Below are 24510 nucleotides of genomic sequence, written 5' to 3' on the forward strand. Positions count from 1 at the left end.
ATAGCAAAATAAAGAAGTCCAAACTCAACTCTTAACGTCTATTAAAAAGTAGTTAGTCTAACTTTTCTGTAACTGTTTCAGTTAACTGTCAAAGATTAAAGAAACTTTGAGCAAACAGATTTCACTGGCTGCTGAAGAGTGCTTGAACGCTCAGTTATTATGCAAAATCAGCAAACAGCAGGAAAAAGTTGGCAGTACAATAACTACCACTAGAATGTGTTGTGTCAGACCTTAATTTTGGGAGCAGCATTAATTGCTTAAGGGAGCAACACTAATTAATTAGGGAGATCTTAGTGTTGGGGGCAAGGAGGGCATTAAAATATGCATTCTTCACCAGTAGCTCCCAAATTGGTGCTCCGTATAGGACATATCTCCTTGACTCTTCTGAAATACCTCCTACTCCAATGAGTGGTAGGAAAGCTAGGATTGGCTCTTTGCTGTGGGGAAGCAGCAAGTGTGCTCCAGGAAACCCACTGGTAGACACCATGGCATCCGTAGTCACCCTGCTGACATTACTCCGGTTGCGCTAGACTTCGTTCTCTGAGGCACTTCTGGCCAAGTCCAAATTCTGCATGCTTAAATATAGCCCTGAGATATGAACTGTGGTCTGTCATAATTGCAACTCCAACTATTTCCATGCTTGGATTGTGGATTGCATACCATCCAAATATACAGAACTATTCCCAAGAACTTGCCCAGAAGGAAAACTGTTTTGTGAGAAAAGATATAATGTGATGTTGAAATCCCACATGTGGTGGTAGTATTATAAAAGGTAAAGGTTCCCTTGCTCGAAAGCCAGTCGAATCCGACTCTAGGGTTGCGGTGCTCATCTCCGTTTCAAAGCCGAAGAGCCAGCGCTGTCCGAAGACATTTCCATGGTCATGTGGCTGGCATGACTAAATACCAAGGCGCACGGAATGCTGTTACCTTCCCACTGAAGTGGTACCTATTTATCTACTTGCAGTTTCTTGCTTTCGAACTGCTAGGTTGGCAAGAGCTGGAACTAGAGACGGGAGCTCACTCCGTCATACGGCACACTTGGGTCTCGAACTGCTGAACTACCGACCTTCCACAGCCTGCAGTTCAGCGTCTTAACCACTTGAGCCACCGCAGGTCCATTATAGTATTATATAGTATTATAGTAGGGTGCAAAGAGTTCCAGGAGAGGATGCCTTTCTGGGGAACTGACACCTAGATCAGTGTCTGTTTTGAGACACGTTTATCAGAGTTACGCAGCTATAGGAAGTTTGTTCCACATTTCAGTCTCAAATTGGCATTTATTTTGCAGAATTTGCAGGTGCAAATATTCATGTGTGATTGTCTAAGATAAATATTTTTTTAAAAAAGCTCTCCCTTTCAAAATGTTCATGAACCCTTTTTTTCTGATGCCAGCTCTTACCCACTTGTCAGCATAAGATGCCCAGCAATGCCCTTTGCCCATCCTTATTCCTCCGCCGTAAATTGCTTGAACTGAATGAAGGAACTCCTACATTGAAATGTAAATGGGTAAAGCATATGGAAATGGTTGGAGGAAGTAGCAGAGCTCAGCTCCCAAAACTTGGGATGGAAATCCATCAGAAGTGATCTCTGTGTGCTGCTTTTACTTTCCAATCCTGCTCTATTACAAGAACTGTAGCATATAAGTATGAACTTCAGCTTTCTGGAAGACTCAAATGTCAGTGTGCACCAATTATTTTTAAGAGCCAGGTGAATGGTATCTATCTAGCTAGATTATGCTGATGGCTGGCAGTTCTAATGCTAGAATCTGTAGTAATGAGTGCCTCAGGCTGCTGTTTTGAAAATTATTTTGAATTCCACTGGGGCAAGGAGGTTTGCATTAAAATATATTGTAAAATGCACTAGTTGAGGCAAGCCTTGCATATTGGTTTTGCGGGGTCAAGTGTAGGCTCTGAAGACATTATGGGACTTTGTACATTGGTGAAATGCCGAGGAGGTGCTCAGACTGCTATTTGGAGGTTCGGTTTTCTGCAAATGACATCTGTACGAGGGGTTCTGGCTCAGTGCTAGGCCAGGTTCAGACCCTGGCACTTTCAGTTAAAGGAGCTCAGGGTTATGTGCCAGACTTTTACTGGAGTGGAGACCCTGGAGAGACACTGCCTATCAGAGTAAACGACACTGACCTTGTGAGAGCCACAGTCCGGCTCTATATGAGGCAGCTTTGTGTGCACAGGGTTAGCAACTTGGATGAAGTCTCTTATGAACAGTCAGCATCTTCCCATATAAAGCACAGGTTGTCCTTGCTGCAGTCTTTGTACTTGTCTGAGCCTCGTGATCAGATGGCAAGAATGTCAACTGGTAGAACTGCATTTAGCTTTTAAAAAGCTTGGGATGAGAGAGTAGGCGTATCTGACAGATGTAAGGAGAAAATTAGGGACAACCTTTTCTTTTGCCTTCCTTCTCAGAGGAAAGGGGTGCTTGCATCTGTTTCTGTTGCTCTCTGTTTCCCCAGGAAATCAGTTGTCAATCGCACATGCTGTTTTGTGTGCCAGTTTGCCTTGGGTTTAGCAAATCGCACCTACCCCCCAGCCTTGCAGGGTGGCCCACTAGGGCCTTGTTAAACCTCTTGATTTTTGCTGTCTGCCGAGAAATGCAGAAGGAGGAAGGATGTCAAACAGCTTGTTGGCCCTGGGGGGGCTATGTTCAGTTTGGTAGGTTATAAGGTATGTCACGAACTCCATGTCTCTTCCATAAGAGCCAAAACCCACCTCTGCCGCCTGTCCTCCAAATGCTCAAGTGACATATCAGTGCCATGTTGTTTCTAATTGTGTGTTTTGGTTCTAGGGGAGAAAATTGAGGTTGCTGCGTTGATCCCTTTTTAAAAAATCAGAAAACAGTAGAAGTGACAGTGTACCTTACATTCTGAACTTGTTTGAAAGAGCCGTCTTTATTTCAGTGGGTTTTATTGGTTTATTTGATTTAGCTATCCCCAGTGAAGGTACAAAGCAACTTACATAATTTGTTGCTCCTCCATTTTATCCTCACCACGACCCTGTGAAGTAGATTAGACTGAGATGGTGGGACTGGCCTAGGGTTGCCCAGCAAGCTGCCATGGCAGAGTGGGCATTTGAATCTGGGTTTCCCAGATAATAGTCCAAGTCTTGAACAACTTTGCCACAGGGGCTCCCATTATGTCCAAATAATGGGTGATGTCCTACCTTCCCCAAATGAGCCCCTTAACCTTGCTCTAAAGTCTTCAAACTTTATGTAGTGCAATAGTATGTTACAGGCCAATGTATTTAGGTATGGGTTATTAAGATTAGTTATCTTTTACATATGGGGAACAGAGACTGAGGGACCATCCTTTTTGCAACTAAAAGAAACTCAGTTTCCAATTTTGAGTGTCAGCAGACATTCTCTTTACTTGATTACAATACGATCAGCTTTAAGATCTGACATTAACACGTATCTCGTGAAATGTAAGCACACAAGTAACTTCTGATGATTTTTGGTAGCATCCAGATGAGAAGAGACTGGAAGGGCTATCCAAGCAGCTGGACTGGGATGTACGCAGTATTCAGCGTTGGTTTCGACAGAGACGCAATCAGGAAAAGCCGAGCACTCTCAGAAAGTTCTGCGAGAGCACGTAAGGAACTGTTTCTCAGTATTTCCTTTTTTAATATATTAGAGTCTGCTTCATGGTTTATTTGAGCCATTCTGTGTCTGAACTGCTGTATTATATATTTGGCAGTTGCTAGAAGTTAAGGATATACTCTTAAATTGAACAAATTACGGTATCTTTTCTCAAATGGAGTACAACACAATATTGCTTAACTAGAGTGAGCATAGATTGAAAAATTATTTCAGATAGTGGTGGAAAAGGAGAACAAACTATAGGTACTTAAAGTGGTAATTTTAAACCTTTCCAGACCTGGGAGCCAATAAGGTGCAAGCCCATGATTGTGTCATATGTCATGTGTCATATGAGTCATGTGACAGGTTAACAGGCGAACCTATTTTTCCTCGTTCTTTCATTTCCCCCCAGAGAGCATTCATTGGACCGGGGGGGGGGGGTCTGACTTGTTTAATTTTATACTGTTTGAATATTATATCTTGTGACCTCTTAGTGACAGATGACCTGATCATTGCCTTTTCTTTAAAGTTGGACGATTTGACAGTTATCCTTTCCTCAGTTTATATTCCCCAGTCCACACCTAGTATAATGGATCAAAGATGGTCCTGCCTGGGGGAAATCATTGATGACTTGCATACCCGATTTCCAGGAATCCCTCAAGTATTAGCAGGTGATTTCAATGCAAGGATTGGCAGTGACAACAAGTTTTCTTCAAATTATCTTTTCTTCAAATTATTAGGTCCTGGTAACAATGAATTTCTCAGCTCTGCTTGGCACAACAGAAAATCTAAGGATGCTGTAATGAACAGTGGTGGTTTAGAGTTGGCTAAATTTGTGATACAGAGAAATTTTATTCCTTTGAATGGTTATTTAGAGGTTGATGGAGCTGGTGATAAGTCTCAAACTATAATCCATTCCATTCTTTGTAACACCTTAGTTAACAGGGTTCTGCAGTCAGACTGTTTCCAACTGCTTGTATAATTTGCAGGAGGTATTAGAACTGTTTAGACCTCTGTATGTGAAAAAGAACCTTGATAGGACATGTTTTGAAGCCAAGAGAAATAGCTGGTTTAATAGTGACTGTAGAATAATGAAGAGGCATATTCAACAGAAGCATCGTGAGTTTAAAAGTAAATGTACAATATCAGTTCTCTGAGAGTTGATGCCTCCTTTTCTATATATTCTAAAAAAGGCAGCCATCTATTTAAAAAGTTCACAGAAAAGGATAACTTGTTTGCTACTTTAAGTTGTGAAAATAGCTAAAATTAAAATTCTCATACCACTGCTCAATGGAAGGTAACTTATCTTTTATCCAGTATGAGGCTTTTTGAAATTTTGCTGCCAGTAGCAGTATCAAAATCAGTTCCCTTTTTAGGATAGAGGGGTTTTGTGTATCAGATATTTCTAATAAGACAACTAAGGTATCATAAGGGACTTTGTATTGTGTGATTAATTCTACCTTTCTCAAGATCTTGTCCCAAAATAAACTGATTTTCAGGCACAACCACCAGCAGTGCAGAAAATTAACTGAGTTGCCACATCCTTTCCAGCATTGACGTGAGTGCCCAAGTGTGATATGATGAAGACGAGAGGCCCTGAGATACCACTGGCTCATAATTTTATAAGCTAGTTCTTTAATGTTAATAGAAGCTGATTTAAGAGGGAACAGCTTCCAAGTAGATGTTCAGTCATCCTCAGAGATATTAGATTTTATTTCTCTCTGCCACTTCTTAGTATACAAGAGACCCAAAAAAGTTTGGTATAGCATTGAAATAATACCTTTACAGTAAGTTTGTTGATTTAGTATCAGTGCCTCAAATTTTGTCAATGGTCTAGTAATACTTTGACAAATAGCTGATGCCTAGAACATATGCGATAATTTTAATCTGTAGATACCACCACCCCCACCACCCCCGGTATGGGATAAGCCTGTGTCTTCTCAGGTGGGAAGAAGGCTTGGCCTGTTATTGTAGAAACTGGTAAAATTTCTGGACCCAAGTCTTTCCTTCTGTAATCCCGAATTTGCAGTGTAGTTGTAAGAAAGGAATTCTGCTTCATTTCTTTAGGTCTTACTGAGGATATTTGCCACGCCAACTCTTCTAGGGTCACTTCAGGGCTATAGTTCTGTTCTAACTGACGCCATGGTGAACTACTGCTGGGTCCTAAATAGTGCAATATATTTTGTATTTGGGCTACTTCATAATAAAGATTATGATTTGTTTACAGGCAGCATGAGAGTGTGAGATGGGATTCTAGCTTTCTTATTATTCCAAATAAATCTATGTAACAACTGTTGCCATCAATTCAACTGTTTTCTAGAAATAAATATAGGGAGTGTTTGAAAAAAAATAAGAGGAAATATTATCATTTTTATTAGATTAATTTGCATCATCCTTGATAGATGAAGTTTTATTCATCCAGTCATTATTTGTTTGTTTTTTAATGAGAGTATCATAGTTTTTATCTGGTTAAGATATAGTAAATTTGGGGAGATATTAATCCCCTAGATATTCCCAGGAAATGGGATTCCATTTAAACTGGCATTGTGTTTTAATATAATCTTTGATTTTCTGTGCTACCTTCAGTGGTATTAATTCTGATTTGGCATAGTTTATTCAGAAACCTGATAATTCCCATACGTTTGTAAAATGTTTGTTATAATTGGAATAGTAGATGAACAATGAGATATGTGAAGGATTATATCTTCTGCAAAGAGACTAATTTTGTGATGCATTCCATTGATTTTTATGCCAGCAATATCTACATTTGAGCATGTGGCTTCTGCTCAGGGTTCTATTGATAAAGCAAGTAGTAAAGGAGATAGAGGGCAACTTTGTCAAGTTCCTCTCTGTATTTCTATTTCTCTAGATCTGAAATTATTCATTTTAATTTGAGCTGTTGGTGAATTGCACATAGCAGAGATTACCCAGAAGAAGCTCTCCCCTAAACCCACATGAGATAAATAAAAAAGTAAGAAGATTCCCTATAAGTCAGGGGTGTCAAACGTAAGGCCCAGGGGCCAGAACCGGCCCATCCAGGGCTCTTATGCAGACCGCGAGCAACTGGTGCAAGGGAGGGAACAGGAGACTGCTGGAGGGAGAGTGGATGGAGCCACTATGATGTCTGTGCCTCTAAAGAGAGAAGAATTGCCTCCTTGCCATCTATTTGGCAGTGGTTTTTCTGGTTTTAATTGGATAATTTTTTTAAAAAAACTATTATTGTAAGCCATCCTGAACCACAAGAAAAGGTGAGGTATAAATGTTGTAATAAATAAATCTTGAGTGAACTAAAGGGCTGGCAGAGCATAACATGACTAATTCTGGGGGGAATAAAAATCAACACAAGACCTGTACATAGCAGAATGACTTTTGTCTTTTGTGTATTTAAGTGTAGTACAGTAGCAAACCTTTGTTAATATTATGCTGGGTACTCTATATATTGCACTAGCTCTGCTGGGGTGCAAGAATCCACACACACACACACCTTCAATTTCTACTGCAGAAATTCTCTGGTTTGATTTTAGTCCTTTGGAAGCAATGGAGGATGGGGGAGCCTTTTTTGGGGAGGGGGCAGCGTATTTCTTAACATCCAGTCTGGTGAAGCTTGCAATCACTATTTTGTGATGCTTTGGCTAGTGTTAGTAAAAGTTAGTGCAAAGGCAGACTCCTAGTTCTCAAAAATGCCTTGTAGATAGATGTTTGGGATGATCATTTCTTGGGCTTCAAAATGGAGAACAGAAGCCCTCCCAAGTACCCGCTCAGAACACAAGTGGTGTGATAGTATTATTATTTTTTTGCCATCAAGTCATAGCTGACTTATGGCGACCCTGTAGGGTTTTCAAGGCAAGAGACATTTGGTGGTGGTTTGCTATTGCCTGCCTCCACATCAGTTTTGCTTAGCTTCTGAGATCTGGTGAGATCAGACTGTTCTGGGTTTATCCAGGTCAGGGTTAGGCTGAGAGTAATGTGACTGACCCAAGGTCACCCAGCAAGCTTCCATGGCACAACTGGGGATTCGAACCTATTTCCCACATCTTAGTCCAGCACTTTAACTGCTACACCACACTTGCTCTTGTGATGGAATAGCATGTTGAAATTTGATTATTATTATTTTTTTCCTGTCATGATTTATATATACAAAGTTAAATTTAAGAAATTTTTCACTGTCTGAGTTTCTTTTCTGGCCACTGAATACAAAGTTTGAGTCTAGTGGAACCTTTAAGACCAAACTTTTGAATAGAAAGTTTGAGTCTAGTAGCATCTTTAAGACCAAACTTTGTTCTGCTGCTTCAGACCAATATGGCTACCCATCTGAATCTATTTTCTGGCCATTATTATTATTCATTTTATTTCATGATTATTGATGAAAATAATTTTGTCATATAGAGGAGGAGCCCTGACCTGGATAGCCCCAGCCTAGCCTGATCTTGTCAGATCTCAGACGTTAAGCAAGGCCGACATAGAAATTGGCAGTGGCAAACTACCTCTGAACAACTCTGGCCTTGAAAACTCTGTGGGCTGTTGAAAAATTATCCACCCCGTCAATGCTCCCTCTAAGCTGTGAAGTCTTGTGGGCAAAAATTCTACTTTGTGAGCTACTTGCATTAAAGTTGTGGGCAAGCAATTTGGCTACTGCATAAATGTTCCTGAGCCATCCTTCCTGAGCGAAGACAAAAATGTGTGAGCCAGAGGATAAAAAAGTGTGAGCTAGCTCACACTAACTCAGCTTAGAGGGAACACTGTCCCAAGTGCCAAATATGCTAGGTATGCCACTGTTTGTGTGTGTGTGCGCGCGCGTGCGTGCGTGTAAGCTGGGAATTTGGAGAACCTGCTTAAACTGTTATTACAAAACTAAATCAATATATCGATATTTTAGGGGCATTTTTTAAAAAATAAGGAGGGGGGTGCTGTGAAATCACCAATGACAACAGCGATGATGACAGCACCCTCCCTTGAAAATCCTCATTGTTTAAGGCGCATACAGAAGAAAACAAACTGACACCGCAACTATGAAAATGCACAGGGTCGGCAGATATACGGAACTACTATGCCCAAACCAATTCCAATGACTGTGGACCAAGTGCCAAGAAAATCAGGAGTAAATCAAGCATGGGGAAAGGTCTGGATAAACTCTCAAGGGGTGAGCTTTAGTGAGGGAAGGAGGTACTTAATTTCCTTAACTACTGTTTTTTTGCTCTAAAGCTCCTCTTCCCTTTCTATTATGCGTGTTTGTAGGGTAAATTCACAACTAGACCTAAAGTGGTACTTCAAGGCCTGGCCTAACCGGGGGTGGGGGGGAGGAGAGGGAAGGGGAGGGGTTATCTACTTCAGGAACTCCCTCTCCTGAAGCTGCTCTCTGTACCTCACTGTTTGTCTACCTCATCAACTGCCACTCCTGAAACTGCTTGCTTAGAGCCAAACTAGATGGGATGACATCCTTGAGGCCACCGTGAGACACTGCCTCCATTTTAAAGTAATTTCAAAATGCCAGAACGCAATGCTGTTGAACCCCCTTCCCCCTGATGAGCCAGGTAGGAAGGCCTGGCCTGACAAAGGTAATGCCAATGTAGGGCCTTGCAAAAGTAAGGCCAATGCCAATCCTTTGAAGCTAACCACAAGTTGATTCTGCAATGAATACACCGTTTGAGCTAACTGATCAGGCTGCACTAACCACAAGCTCAGGATGTACTAACCACACACCGACAGCCTGTGATGAAACCACAATCTGGTAATGGTGATACAGACGCTGACTTAGAAGGAATATTTAGGGAACTGGAAAGTACCGGGATGTAAAGATCAAAAGCACTGATCTGGAAAAAGGTATGACTGGCGCACCTGCTTAGCTACAATAAACCTTACCTTGGGATATAGGAAATTGAATGACTGTGATGTAACAAAGCATCTGTGCATGCCTGAAAACTGTTTCTTTCATTGTATAAAATAACTCATGTTAACCAGAGGAGCAGTCTTCTTGGAAATCTTTTGCTACCCCAAGGCAATAAAAGTTCTGTCTGCTTTTGGAACCTCATAGAATCACAGAGTTGGAAGGGGCGATACGGGCCATCTAATCCAACCCCCTGCTCAATGCAGGATCAGCCTACAGTATATCCCTGACGAGTGTTTGTCCAGACACTGCTTAAAGACTGCCAGTGAGGGGGAGCTCACCACCACCTCCTATGAAGCTAACACCCTGTGAAGCTAGCCACCTCAACTGGCTGTGTTCATTCCTGGGCTTTGGCACACCAGGCAATGAGCCCATTTGGGCAACACCCCCCACATGCACACATCTTTTCTAGCACTGAAACAGCCGTGAGGGGGTGCAGCCGTTTTAGCACTTGATAAGGCACAGGAAGGTGGTGAACAAAAGCACTTCAGCCTGTTGTGCTTGTGGGCCTTGCAGCATTTTTAAATCACTCTAAAATGGTGATGTCCCCCACCCCGTGATGACCATGAGAACCCCGTCACATCTAGTTTGTCTCTTAGATGGCAGCAGTAGAGGTTTTAGCCCTCACATTTATCTGTAGCATATAGTTTGGCTAAAAATAGTTATCTTCTGTTCGCTCAGCATCTGTTAGTGAAGAAATGCTTTCTGGGATCATCTTTGGTTCGAATAACAAAAGACATATGTTTCTAATGTAGACCTTTAAATGTGTAGATCTTAATAAAACTGGATTGTGAGCTTAGCTATAAACTGTTGTCCTTTTTCTAAGAAGGAGCTCAATTTCTCTCCAGCAGTGGTTGAGTCCCCCGTATGAGTGGTCCAGTTTAAACCTTCTGGGTTGGGTGATCAGTTACATTTTCATGGAAATAATATTGAGAGAGAAACAGAAAGCGGGTGCAAGGCTGACTTTGTCTGTTACATAGCTTTGATTTGAGGCTCTCCAGTCAGAGGAAGGTCCCTTTTCTGTAGCAAGCCTAGGCCTCCAGAAGTGAACTGGGGAGATTATTTGTTTTAATAGTGAATAAAATGCTTATTCATTCATCTGTCCATAACTGCCTAATCTGTTGCTTTTTCTTATCATTTTGGTCCTCTTTCCTGTGGCACCATCTCTTCTGCAGTATTTACTGGGCACACTTCAAAGCGTTGGTGCTGCCCTTTTTAGGCCTCATTGGTGTTCTGTGTCGTGTGTGTGTTTCTTTAATATATTGCATGTTCTAGTACTGTAACCACAAATCAATTATGTGATTGCTCCAAGCAGCTTACAAAAGCTTCAGTCTTGGTTGATTCAACACCAAATTAGCCATGAGAGTTTAGGTTTGGGGTGAATTGCCAAAAAAGAGCATAAGAGAAGCCATGTTGGATCAGGCCAGTGGCTCATCCAGTCCAACATTCTGTGTCACATAGTGGCCAAAACCCAGGTGCCACCAAGAGGTCAAACAGCAGGGCCAGAACGCCAGAAGCCCTCCCACTGTTGCCCCAAGAGTACAGACAATTGCTGCCCCAGACATAGTGTTCCATCTATATGTTGTGGCTAATAGCCACTGATGGACCTCTGCTCCATACGTTTATCCAGTCCCCTCTTGAAGCTGTCTGTGCTTGTAGCTGCCATCACTTCCTGCGGCAATGAATTTCACGTGTTGGTTACTCATCGGCTGAGATGGGCTTTGAATCTCCTGTCATCCTACTTGAAGGCTAACCTTGATTTCCTTGTTCAGTGGCCAAGTGCTCCGTGTGGGTATGGGTATGAGGTCATACTGCAAGGACTAGTCAAATTGTATGTTTAGGTGCTTGTCTGGGCTTGGCATCTCTGCCCCCACACTTGGTGCTGGGGGCTGTGAGTACCATCAATGCTTCACTGTGCTGGCACACTCCGATGCAGTGGGAGACACCGGTCCAGCTGTCACAGGAACTAGCCTAGACAAAGCTGGCTCAGGAGACAGCCAGCTTGGAGGAACCTGGCCAGCTCCCGGCTTCATGCCCAGCAGTGGGAGCTGATGTGCCTGAGATGAGGGAAAGCTGGACAGGGTTCCCAGTGACAGCTCAGCGGGGGAGAGAAACGACTGGCCATCGGTGGAGGCGGGCAGGCCTGTGGCAGCAGGCTCAGCAGCATAGAACCAGCATGCTGTAGTGGTTAACAGAGGCAGCCTCTAATCTGGAGAACCGGGTTTGATTCCCCAGTCTTCACATGAAGCCTGCTGGGTGACCTTGGGCCAGTCACAGTTCTCTCGGATCTCTCTCTGCCCCACCTTCCTCACAACGTGCCTGTTGTGGGGAGGGGACTGTGATTGTAAGCCGCTTTGAGACTCCATAGGGTAGAGAAAAGCGAGGTATAAAAACCAACTCTTCTTATTATTATGCTTTGAGTGGTGGGGGCAGGAAAAAAGCGAGCCCACCAGAATTCTGGCCAGAGATTACCCAAGCTCTAGGAGCCAGGGAAGCCTTGGCAGAGAGGAAAGGGAAGCAGACAGCCCTGACCCCCTCAGAGAGGCTCGGGCTAGGCAGGTGGCCCTTTAAGGAGGTCCAGGGTGAAGGTCTGGTAGGCCCGCCAGCCCAGAGCAGGGATCCATTGGCCCAGGGATCTGTCACTCCCGAGGATTGGGTTACAGAGGAAGGGTAGGCTGAGCCTGGGGTTGTCCATCCCCTGAGGAAGCATTTAAAAGGCATGCGCTGGGGCAGCCAGGGAAGAAGAGCCAGACCCATTTCCTAGCAGACAGGAGTAGGTAGTCAGCTGGGCAGACTGGGGGAACCAGGCGAAGAGACCCCCCCCCCTTCTTCCCTTATTCTGAGGCTTTCCCTGAGACACTCAATTGACAGAAGCGATCCTGGAGGGTGAGACAGCCCTGGGCTCAGACCCGACCCTGGTGGAACCTGCTATTGCCATAATTAGGTGCTTCTAGAAAGAAAAAGTCATTTCGTGTTCTCTTGCTACTACATTTCCCCTTATCTATTAAAATATTTATGCCCTGTTTTTATCCTTGTGGCCAGAGGCAACTTATAATTCCAAATTTTAGAAAAGTACAGTAAACCCCTAATTAAGTCTCCCTTCCCAAGAAGGAAGAAGGAGCTGCGGTGGCTCAAGTGGTTAAGACGCTGAGCTACAGGCTGTGGAAGGTCGGTAGTTCAGCAGTTCGAGACCTGGGTGTGCCACATGATGGAGTGAGCTCCCGTCTCTAGTTCCAGCTCCTGCCAACCTAGCAGTTCGAAAGCAAGAAATTGCAAGTAGATAAGTAGGTACCACTTCGGTGGGAAGGTAACAGCGTTCCGTGCGCCTCGGCGTCTAGTCATGCCGGCCACATGACCACGGAAACGTCTTCGGACAGCGCTGGCTCTTTGGCTTTGAAATGGAGATGAGCACCGCAACCCTAGAGTCGGATTCGACTGGCTTTCGAGCAAGGGAACCTTTAGCTTTACCTTCCCAAGAAAATGCCTGCAGCTGACATGCTGTTAAAAGCCCTAGCCAAAAAAAAAAAGGCTTTGCAGAGCCTCCTAAAAACTTCTTAACCCTCCTTCCCCAGTCCTCAGGGAGCTCATTCGATTGAGTGGGAGCTACTGTAGAAAAAGCACAGGCTCTCTAGAGGATGCCCAATGGGCTATTTTGAGCTGTGGGAGCAGCCAACAGGCAACAGTGAAGGCTGGATTTGGCACACAAGGACATATGGGGAGGTCTTTTAGATACGTAGGTCCTAGCTGTGGAAGGTCTTGCATAGAGACTCTGAAGGGCAACAAACCGTCTTGGGTTGCCAGGTCCCCCATGGACACCAGCAGGAGATGGGGAGGTAGTGTTGCCAGATCCAGGCTGGGGAACTCATGGAGATTTGGAGGTGGAGCCTGGGGGGGGGATAGGGGCCTCAGTGGGGTACGATGGCATAGCATCCAGGGGAACTGATCTATATATAGTCTGGAGATGAGCTGTAATTCTGGGGGAATCCCCAGGTCCCACCTGGAGGCTGGCACCCCTAAATACAAACCCCATGTGGATAAGGTGTGTGGAGGGAATGGGAAATTTTTCCTTCACATCTACTTCTTCAAGTTAAATAGAGAACAGTGGGGAACGTGGATGAGCATTGTGAACATCTGCAGTATCCAGTAGCCCACAGGAAACGTCTGCAGCAGAATCCGAGGAAGGGCTTTTGAGAAAATGGCTACTTTCCCTCCTCCCTGTCCTTGCTGAAGAAGGCCGCTAAATGTTTCACCAGGTCACGAGCCATTCCCTTTGTGTTCCACTGCTCCTTCTTTTCTTCAATGATTAACCTGTGCTTTGAATAGTCTTGTTTTGAAAAGTTCTATGTACCTTCTATCTATAGGACATATAGTCCTATAGATAGTAATCCTTTGAAAGGTACATTGTACAGTCGCCCCCCCCCAATTTGGTAAGGGACACGTGAGAAAGGAAGTAAAATAAGGAGGAATTCTCATACCATACATTGGCTTAGCTTTCTGTCAGCAGTGGTCATGGGAAATTAAAAGCTCAACATAAAGTAGTCATCTGCAGGGAAATACGTTTTATCTTGTGTTATAAAACATGTTTTATTTGTCTTCTGGAAACAGCTTTACCTTTTTATGTACATTGTCATAAAGGAGCTGTCCAAAATACAGATTTACACTGAATAGCAGTTAACATTGACTGGGATGTTGATTTCAGTTGGATCATGTAGCCAAGACTGCTGAGAGCCCATCTGCCTCCCCCCCCCCCCCCCCCCCCCCCTCTCTCTCTCTCTCTCTCTCTCTCTCTCTCTCTAATGCAGAATAATGAAAAAGAGAGAACTAAAAAATGTAATACACAGTGTATGCATAGTGCTCTACAGAAAATTTGGTAATAAACTGTAACAGCACAGCAGTCAGGGCTGCCAAGAGCCACCATGGGCCCCCGGACAAAGATTCCACCTGCCTCCCCCCATATGACCCTGATCCAAACCAAATATCATAACAAAACTAATCACTTTGCTGGCTGTCACACATCTATATTGATAATGTCCATCTGTCTGTCCGTTTGGGGCAGGCATAACTCATCTGAAAATAAAACTAGGAATCTCAAAATTGGCCAGCATGATTGAGGGGAGTTCCAGCGTCCAAAAATGAAAGGAATCAGAATATCTTTGCCCAGGTAATCTTCATTCCCCCCCCCCTTCTATTCGCAATGGATGCTAAGCTTGTGTAGTGGTTACACAAGCTCGCTGGGCCCATCACGCACACTCAGTTTAACCTACCTCACAGGGCTGTTGTGGGAATAAAACAGAGGAGAGGAGAATAATGTGATCCGCTTCTCTTTGGGGAGAACAGTGGGATATAAATAAAGTAAATAAGTTCTGTTTTCTCTTCTTCACCTGTTACCACTAAGGCAGATTAACATGCTACTATCATGCATGTAAAGGGTGGAGGGGAGAAGCATCTTTTTACTTCTTTGATAGAATATGGGGAAATACTAACTTCCCCCTTCTGTTCATAACATTAACAAAGGTTTGCTGCTATAATTACTATTAAATACATTCTAAGTCGCCTCCAGGTGGGTAGCCATGTTGGTCTGAATCTAGGGCTGCCAAGCCGCGGCGGGGGATCCGCACGTCTTCACAGGATCCCTGCCGCGGGGGACAACGATACGCGTTGCACCGCTGTCGCCAGAATGTGACACTACGCGTCGCTCTGGCAACGGGACTCCAAACAGCCCCGTTGCCAGAGCGACGCATAGCGTCACATCCTGGCAACGGCGGTGCAACGCGTATCGCTGTCCCCCGCGGCAGGGATCCTGTGAAGCCGTGCGGATCTCCCGCCGCGGCTTGGCAGCCCTATCTGAATCAGTAGAACAATCTAATCAAATGGTGACCATATAAACTTAACTTGTTGTTCCTGTTTAGTTTTCTGCATCTGTTAAAACATCGTCATTATGCTGTATACTAATTTAATGTTCACTACTGTTACCTTCCATTTCAATGTATCCGAGAAAGTGTGCATGCACACGAAAGCTCATACCTTGAAGAAAATGTTGTTGGTCTTAAAGGTGCCACTGGACTCCAACTTTATTCTAAGTTGCCAACCAGGATGGATGAGAAAGAGTTGAAACTGATAGATAAGGGGGGATTAGAAGTGGCAGATCATGAAAGGAAGAAAGTGAAACAAAGGAGGAGAAAAGCGTGGAAATGTGCTAGAGAAATGTAGGGCAAGGCAATTAAATGTGTGCTTTTTCTCAGTTTTGCTGCCACACACTAACAGGGCTGCCCCATTGCAAGAACTGGTTGTCCAAGAGCTGGGTGGAACTAAAGGAAGAGGGAAATAATCGACTGATAGAGATAAAAACCTTTTTAGGAGGCTGCATCCTGGCAAGCTAGGGCTTCCCACAGTCTCGTAGTAAACTTTGTAGAAAGGCCAAGCCAGCAGTCAGACGTACTTCTCTTTATTGTGTTCTGCGTTCTTCCGGGGAACTTGGCCCCCCCGGAATTTTGTTCCCCCCAGTTCTCCCCCCCTCGGCTGCCCTGCATGCTGGCCCCTAGCTACAGTGGGACTATTGGGGGCCAGCCCTACAAGATTTCCTTCTGAAAATGTTTTTAGAATGGTTTTTTAAACATCTCCAGTAATCAAGACCATTTTTATTAATGCTAGTTTTCTCTAAATGGTTTGAAATGATTCAGGACAAAGTAGCCTATAGTATTGCTATAGAACAGAAGACATACACAGTGTATCTGAAGCAACAGTATGTAGCTTCTGGTTCCTGGTCTTTAGCCTCATCAGCCCCACCAGAAATATTTTTGCCCCACAAGCCACAAAATCTTGGCTATGGGGCTGCCTGCATGTAGCAAGTTTATACCTTTCCTCTACTTCTTAGGTGCTTTGCATCTGTAATCAGTGCCCTCTTCTGTAGGCTGAACTTCTCAATTCATTTTTGTTCCTGTTTCCATTGCTGCTCCTGAAACAAAACGTGGCATGTTCTTCAGAGTGCAGCTCCCAAAAATTACCCGTTCAAAATATACTGTTCGTCACGCACGGTGCTGTGTTACAAGTACATATCAAGATGTATAGTGACTCATTTCTTCCTTTTATTTTATCCACAGCGGTGAGACAAAATTATCTGATGATTTTTCTATTTGTCTTGCATGAGTGGCGTATCAAATGTGCTCTAAGTTCACCTTTCCAGAAAACCTAAGCAGTCTGTTCTGTAGGTTGACTTTATGTAAAATATTAATAATTATAATAATTATTATAAATCTCTCCACTGAATATTGTCGTCTATATGGCGTTGTCCCTAAAATAAATCCTAAAATGATAGATGTTTTGATGTGGATAAAGTGAAAAACAAATTTAAACTTCAGTACAGTGCTTAGCTTCCATACAATATAGAAGTAATAAAGATAACTACCTTTATTACTTCTATATAGTATGGAAGCTAAGCACTGTAATTAAGTTTTAATTAGTTATTAGTTGCTTCAATAAAAATACTTGAGCAAATGCCAGAGTGCAGCCTGTCTTCTCTTTCTCTCTCTCTCTCTCTCTCTCTGTGTATGCATATACATAAAGGTAAAGGTTCCCTTGCTCAAAAAAACAGGTATAGTAACAGTTGATTGGCACAGTAATGAGATAATACGGCGAACAAGAAAAACTGTGAAAAAGTGACGCTTAATATATGTCTTTAAAGAATCATTAAAAAGTGAACAAAATAATATACATAATCATAGAAAAATATATTGACGGTAATCTCCGGAATGTCTTGCCATTTCGAAGGAAGATCTTCTTCTGAACAAAGATGTAGGACAAAAATGTCTCTCAGAAATTCACATCCTCTGGTGACGTCTCACAATTATCAAGGAAGATTTTATATATAGACAACTCACCAGTGTTCATAACAGCTGTAATGTGTAGTAAACCTGCCATAGGCTAAGATGATTGTAATGCTACTGTTCACTTTTTTATGATTTTTTAAAGACATATATTAAGCGTCACTTTTCCACAGTTTTTCTTGTTCACTGTATATATATATATAAACAATGCCGTTCCGGATAATATAATCAGCATTTCAAATCTGTTCCTTTGTCATGTACATCAGGTTCATCTTCATTAACATACAATGAATGCACTTGTATAAACGATGTCCCACTCAAAATAGTCCAATTAGGCACAGCTCCATATTTCTTACAAGATGTAATTCCGACTTGCAAGAGATATGGAGCTTTGCCTAATTATGGCTAATTGGAATATTTTTATTGGGACCTTGTTTATACATGTGCATTCATTGCATGTTACTGAAGATGTACCTGATGTACCTGATGAAGGAATAGATTTGAAATACTGATTATATTATTCAGAACTGCATTGTTTCTACTTGGAATGGACCTCATTTAGTACAAGCCACAGTATATAGATGTCTGGACTTTAATTCAAGAATATGTGATATTTATATAAACAAAAAAATTCTCTGTGGGCTTGTTCTATTTATGAAGGAAGTCTTCTGCTTTTGAGAAATGCTGTGACTTATTGTGGGTTTGAGTTTGTTACCACCCACTTTTGGATAATTGTTTCTTATTATGTTTGCAATTCTATAATAATGCATATGCATTTGGCATTATTATTGACTTTGTTTTCCATATAATTATTGTTGCATTTATTTAGCATGTTTGGACTACAGGTTTGTTTGTGATTTCTTTACTGATGTCATCATGCAGCCAATCATTTTTGTCTATATAGTGACATCAGTGGCAGTACAGAGCGATTGGAGTGCCAACACACGAAAGTGGCTGCTGATTAGGTCTGCCCTTGCATTAAGTTGCTGCCCTTGCTTAAATGGCAAGATTATGTGTATATTGTATGTGTGCAGGTCCCTTAAATGTTGAGAGCATGCAGCTTCTCTGCAATGCCTTCCAGTTTCTGGTTGCTATAAAGTAGGTTTCTATGGGGAGGGGAGAAAATGTTTGCAAAATTCTCCTCCTCCCCAATTTCAGTGCAGTACTAGGATATTTGGACTTTTTCAGGCTAGGAAAATGGGCAGGAGAGAAGGCTGAAGCCCCTTATCTGACTGCATGCCGCTTGACCCTAATTGGGCCCTGCACATGGAGGAACTGAGGAACCACAACTCATGTGTGAATGATGGACCCAGACCCAACCTGTGTACTCTGTGACATGTGAAGAGGCACTGTGTATCCTTGCAAGGATTTATAATAAGATTATTTATTCATTTATTTATTAGATTTATATGAGGTTGGAATCTCTGCAGTGGAAGGAGGTTTGCTAGTAGGTTGCCATTGCCAGGTTTTGTTTTGTTTGGTTTTTTTAATTATTAAATTTATACCCCATCCTACCCAGTTCCGGACAGCTCAGGGTGGCTTACAGAGAGAATTAAAAAAAACAATAAGTAATTTAAATAGATCTAAAACCTCAGGGCAGCTCCTAATTGAAAGCCCGGTGGAAGAGCTCCATCTTGCAGGCCCTGCGGAACTGCGTAAGGTCCCGCAGGGCCCTGATCTCCTCTGGGAGCTCATCCCACCAGAAAGGAGCCCAGGTAAGGAAACACTGGCCTCCCCCAGTGGATTTGGGGAAAGGCAGCCTTCACCCAGGAACAGCTAATAATCCGTCCTTCTTCACTATCCCGGGCATATCTAGACACTGCATCCGAAGCCACACATGCCCCACAGGCTTTCCTAAATTCTAGAACTTTCTAGGTAGAATTAGCAGTGGGAAGAGACGGGGATAGTGAGGTGGTCTCAGTGCATCTTGCTGAGCCATTGCTAATTCCTTGTGCCAGTACCTTAGCCTTGGATCTAGGCAACAGGTTAAGTACTAGGGTGGTACACAAAAGGGCTCTGAGTTCTGCTAAGACAGCAAGGCACATGACAAGTCGCAAATAATCTGAGTTTCTTAGCCCAAAAAGTGATTTTAGGGTTGCAGTACCGTGCCTGTTTTATGGAACTTCATTGAGTTCAGTGGATCTTGACTGCCAAATAAACCATGCACTAGATTGGGGTGTAAATTGATACAGTAAGCCTTAACCAGTCCAAAGGTTTTTTTCCGAAGCCTGTTGAACACGTAACAGGGTGGACTGTTAGTCCTATCCCAATTTAAAAGGTGTCCCTCCAGGTAGGGGATCAGCAGGAAGAAGTTACTTCAAATTATGCAGCCCATGAGTAGGAGTCTTTGATCCCACCTGTTTCTCTGCTTGATTCTGACAGACAACTGGAAGAGAGAAAGCATGCTTGATCAAAAGCCATATTCAGTGGCCCTGTTCTGAATGCTTGTCTTTTTTTCAAAAAATAACTCCCAACACAGTTCTTACCTAAAAATGTGATTTTCAATGCTGCAAAGTACCTCTCTGAGCACTTTTCTTGCGTGCATTAGAGTGCCTTTCCAGGAAGGGCTTTAGCAACACTAATGGATATCCAGGCTCTTGTAGAGGAACTGTATTCCGATGACCTTGATGTTTACAGGTGGCAAGAGCAGTTATGTAGTAACGTATAACAATTGGAGCCCCACAAAACTGATAGCAAGTGAACAAAGCCAACCTTTATTTCATCATACCTCTTTATTTCCGGCCTACTTACATACACACTCTGTTATGTATGTGGCAGCATATAAATCCAGAGATTTACAGTCCTTAGTAGAAGGGTATGACTCTGTTTAGGATTGCTCTGTGAGTGGAGTGTTTTGTCTGTATCTTTTTTTTTCTCCTCCCCCTCCAGTTTTTCCCCCCAACGCTGTTAAATTTTGCTATGTTTTCAGTGCAAGCTTGCAAATTTGGGACGGTGCTGGTTCTCAAGTGGTGCCGTTAGCATTAAATATTAAAACAACTGCTTAGAGCTGCAGCCAAGGAGAAAATCAGAAGTCAGCCAGATCTCTAGCCATAAAATTTAACAGCAAGGCAATGAAGATTTCCCAGTGTATACGTTACCTGCGCATTTTATCAAGACCCGCGGTCCTGCTCCTTCATACCCTGCCAAAACGATTTGTTGTCTGTAAGAGAGCACGTGCCAAGTGGAGCCACCTCAAGAATTGATTTAGGCTTATTAAAGCTAGCATGTCCTGAGAGGTACAGGAATTTTTCAGTTCTGTACTTTGTTGCAGGGGGAGGCCTGACTTGTTTCAAATGCGCAGCCAATTAGCAGGAAAGAAGCTTGTGTGCAGTGAAGAAAAAGGAGAGTGAGAGGGAGAAGGAGTTTGTTGCCCTGCATTTACGCCACTGTTGTTGTTTTGGCAACAGCTGTCACGAACAAGAGTGTCACATGCTTATCGGAAAACAGTTTTCTCATTGTACCTGGGCGGACAACTTGTTTTGCTGTGGGATGTATGAATGAGCGCATTTCCCTGCTGCAAGTGTAAGGTTTGTGATCTTGATCTGGAGAATGCACACCCTTTCAGCCTCCCTCCTTCCTCTCCTCTGGCATCATTAAGTCCCCTAACTCCCTTTGGAGAGCTAGCCATAACACATCTCATGAAGATTGATGCAGATGGATAGCCCAGGCAAGCCCAATCTCATCCGATCTCTCAAGCTAAGCAGGGCCGACCCTGGCAAGTATTTGAATGGGAGACCTCCTTGGAATACCAGGGCCAGTGCCAAGAGGCAGAGGGAGGCTATCAAGCCACTTCTCTGAACATCCTCCATGCCCCAGTAGGAGTTGCCAGGGGTCGCCATGACTTCCAGGCATGGGCACACGCACATACACACAAAATGCAAAAATACAAAAAAAGGTTGATGCAGATGGAACATTAATGGAGAGCCAGCATGGTGCAGTGGTCACGAGTGGCAGACTCTAATCTGGAGAACCGGGTTTGATTGCTGAGTGATATTGGGCCAGTCACACACTCTCAGCCTAACTTAACTCACAGGATTGTTGTGAGGATACAGTGGAGGAGAGGATGGTGATGTAAGCAATGTTCCCTCTAAGCTGTAGAGTCTTGTGAGCAAAAAATCTACTTTGTGAGCTACTGGCATTAAAGCTGTGAGTGAGTAATTTGGCTGCTGCATACATTAGTTTGCTCTGGAGCCATCCTTCCTGAGCTGAGACAAAAATATGTGAGCCAGAGGCTAAAAAGCTGTGAGCTAGCTCACACTAACTCAGTTTAGAGGGAACACTGGTCACCACACCACAGAAAGGATATTATAGCATTGGAAAAAGTGCAGAAAAGGGTAACTAGAATGATGAAAAGGTTGGAACACTTTCCCTATGAAAAAAAGGTTATGGCGCTTGGGGCTCTTTAGCTTGGAGAAACGATGACTGAGGGGTGACATGATCGAGGTTTCCAAGATTATGCATGGGATAGAACAGGTAGAGAAGGAAGTACTTTTCTCCCTTTCTCACAATACAAGAACCCGTGGGCACTCAATGAAATTGCTGAGCAGTTGGGTTAAAATGGATAAAAGGAAGTACTTCCAAAGAGTGATTAACACATGGAATATACTGCCATAGGAAGTGTTGGCGGCTACAAGCATGGACAGCTTCAAGAGGGAATTGGATAAACATATGGAGCAGAGGTCCATCAGTGGCTATTAGTCACAAGGTATAGATAGGAACTCTTGGTCTGGGGCAAGTGATGCTCTGTATTCTTGGTGCTTGGGGGGTCAACAGTGGGAGGGCTTCTAGTGTCCTGGCCCCACTGCTGGACCTCCTGATGCCACCTGGTATTTTTGGCCACTGTGTGACAGAGTGTTGGACTGGATGTGCCATTAGCCTGATCCAACATTGTCTACTCTTATGTTCATATGTTCCCCACTGGGGCCCAAATGAAGGAAATAAATTAATGGTGGCTCCATAAATGGACACGCAGCTGGTGTGGTGCATAGGAACAGAATCAGTCAAAGAGTTCCAATTAAACATTTTTTTCAGTTTTATAAAATTATTTTGAAATGGCTTTGGCTAGTTTTAGTTTCCAAACTCAGTTTAAGTCACATTGGCCATCTTACTTGGAAATGCAGCATAACCAATTTTAGTGTTATACTGCAAATGCTGCAAATCACACCATTTCAGCCTATGTCCAGAAGGATTCACCTCTGCTTAGGATTGCATTGTAAGGTTGCAGTCCTGAGAACACTTTCCCAGGAGTAAAATGGGATTTACTTCTGAGCAGAATTGCATAGGATTGCTCTGTACATCCTATTACATGGGACATAGATAATTTGTTTCTTCTTTTTCTTATCATTTCACACCCTGCAAGAGCATCCTTAATTCATTTGACTATATTTTGATGAATTTAGAGGCTTCTTCCTTTGAGTCTCAAGGTCCATTCTTTAGCAAAACTTCTTTTTTGAAACTGCTCCAGTTTGTGTTCCACTGCCATCTGGATCTTCTCTATCCTATCCTGTCAGTCTATTAAAATCCTTGACTCATCCCTATTCCAGTCTAAGATTGTAAATGTATATAAAGGAAGAATGTCTGTCTCTTCCTGCATGTCATTTGGGACACATGCTGATATGGCAAATAAATTGTGGGTGCCATGTTTTTTGATAAATATATGGCCACAGCTTTATTACAGTCAAGGAGCATTGGCACAGCATTGGGACAGGTACAGACATTGGGCGACCTGGCTGCCACTCGATAAAGCCGTTCCCCCAGCCTGCCTGCTGAGGGGAAAAACCATTGAGTGACAACACTTGAGATCCATGTGGACACCGGCCTCTACATGGTCCCCTTGCTACCTGCTGGTGGAAACCAGCCAGCAGGCCCCGAGCCGGGCATGCAGCTTGAGTGGCTCCACCCCCAAGACCCCTTAAAGGAGCCCCCAAAATGGGGGAGGCGAGCATGCCGGCATGTACTCACCCACAAAGGATGTCCTAATGCCAAAAAACTGCCCACCTTAAAAAAATCACAAAAATAGGGAGGGAGGGGTGGGGAAGTCGCCGATCAGAGAGAGGGCGAGCCAGCTGGAGAGCGGACTTACAAGCTTGCCAGAACGCTGCTCCCCCGCCCACACAACCACGTAGGCATGCCCAGATGGCCAATGCTAATTATTGGCCCTGCCTTGCAGCCTGAGGGCACCCACAAGGCTGCAAAGATGCTTCCTGTGCCTTGCCCCCCCCCCAGATTGCAATTAGCATCTCCAGTGAGTCATTACCACATTTGTAATAGAAGATTTAAGGCCCACACATTTTGTTTAAGTGTTGAGCAACCTGTGGTAGTCCTACTCTCATTTTTAAACAATTACCTGCAATGATAATCAGGAGTGATGGAAATAATGCATCTTCCTGGGTATCAGGTGATAACTGCAGGTATCACTTGAATGATGAAATTTGCCATTATGCATTTTAAACAATTGCGGTTAATTTTCTGTCGGCCAAACCTTGACAGTTCTCACGTAAAAACAAGTCATGAATACAGCTGTTTAAAACACTCGCTCTTAATTTAAGGACCGTACTAATTTACACAGAGTGGGCAAAAATTAAGGGCCCTGATTAGTGAGAGCTGTTTAAGTTGAGGCATAGATAGATAGATAGGATAGTCTTGGTGCAGGTTCCAGGAGAGTTTTCCTGAAGATGATTTATTGTGAATAAAGCAGCTTTTCCATGCGTTAATATTTTTGCATATGGTACTGAAAGTGTGATGAAAGACAAAACTGGCAGTTGAACATCATGGTTCCTAACACTGTTTCAGGGGGCTAGCTGGGTTGATCTGCAACAGAAGAGCTAGATTCATGTCCAGTAGCACCTTAAATACCACCAAGATCTCCAGGGGATAAGCTTTCCGGATAGAGTCTTAAAGTGCACGTGTCCTGTTGTGTTCTCTGTCCATGAGTTTATTCTTCTATTAGTGGGAACTGCAGGACAAAATCAATGAGCTGCTCACAGGAAGTTCTGCTTTTTTTTCATCCTTGCAGGTTTGTATAAAATCTGTTTGTCTATCCCCACTCTTCTAATTGCCGTCTCTTCTAATAGAGAAGAAATCTACTATACATTTTATGTGCAGTTTCGTTCCTATATGCGTTAGTTCAAAGTTGAAAAATCTCGAGAAGAGGACAGATTGAGTCAATTTGTAGTTGGCAACGCTGTGTATACAGTGTAGGTTGGAACACAG

General features: G+C 43.3%; 1 protein-coding gene across 1 annotated transcript in view; it reads left to right on the forward strand.

Moving 5' to 3' along the window:
- Nucleotides 1-24510, forward strand: part of LOC107115690 (ceramide synthase 6-like) — a gene marked incomplete at its 3' end in the record, with an annotated part of 92999 nt that overhangs the window by 53052 nt on the left and 15437 nt on the right. Inside the window, exon 3 of the mRNA XM_015417448.1 lies at nucleotides 3474-3604. Within this exon, the coding sequence (XP_015272934.1) occupies nucleotides 3474-3604 (131 nt within the window). The remainder of the gene's footprint in view (nucleotides 1-3473; nucleotides 3605-24510) is intronic.

This window comes from Gekko japonicus, unplaced genomic scaffold (genome assembly GCF_001447785.1).
Source record: "Gekko japonicus isolate JY-2015 unplaced genomic scaffold, Gekko_japonicus_V1.1 scaffold2926, whole genome shotgun sequence".
In the NCBI taxonomy this organism is placed as follows: Eukaryota; Metazoa; Chordata; class Lepidosauria; order Squamata; family Gekkonidae; genus Gekko; species Gekko japonicus.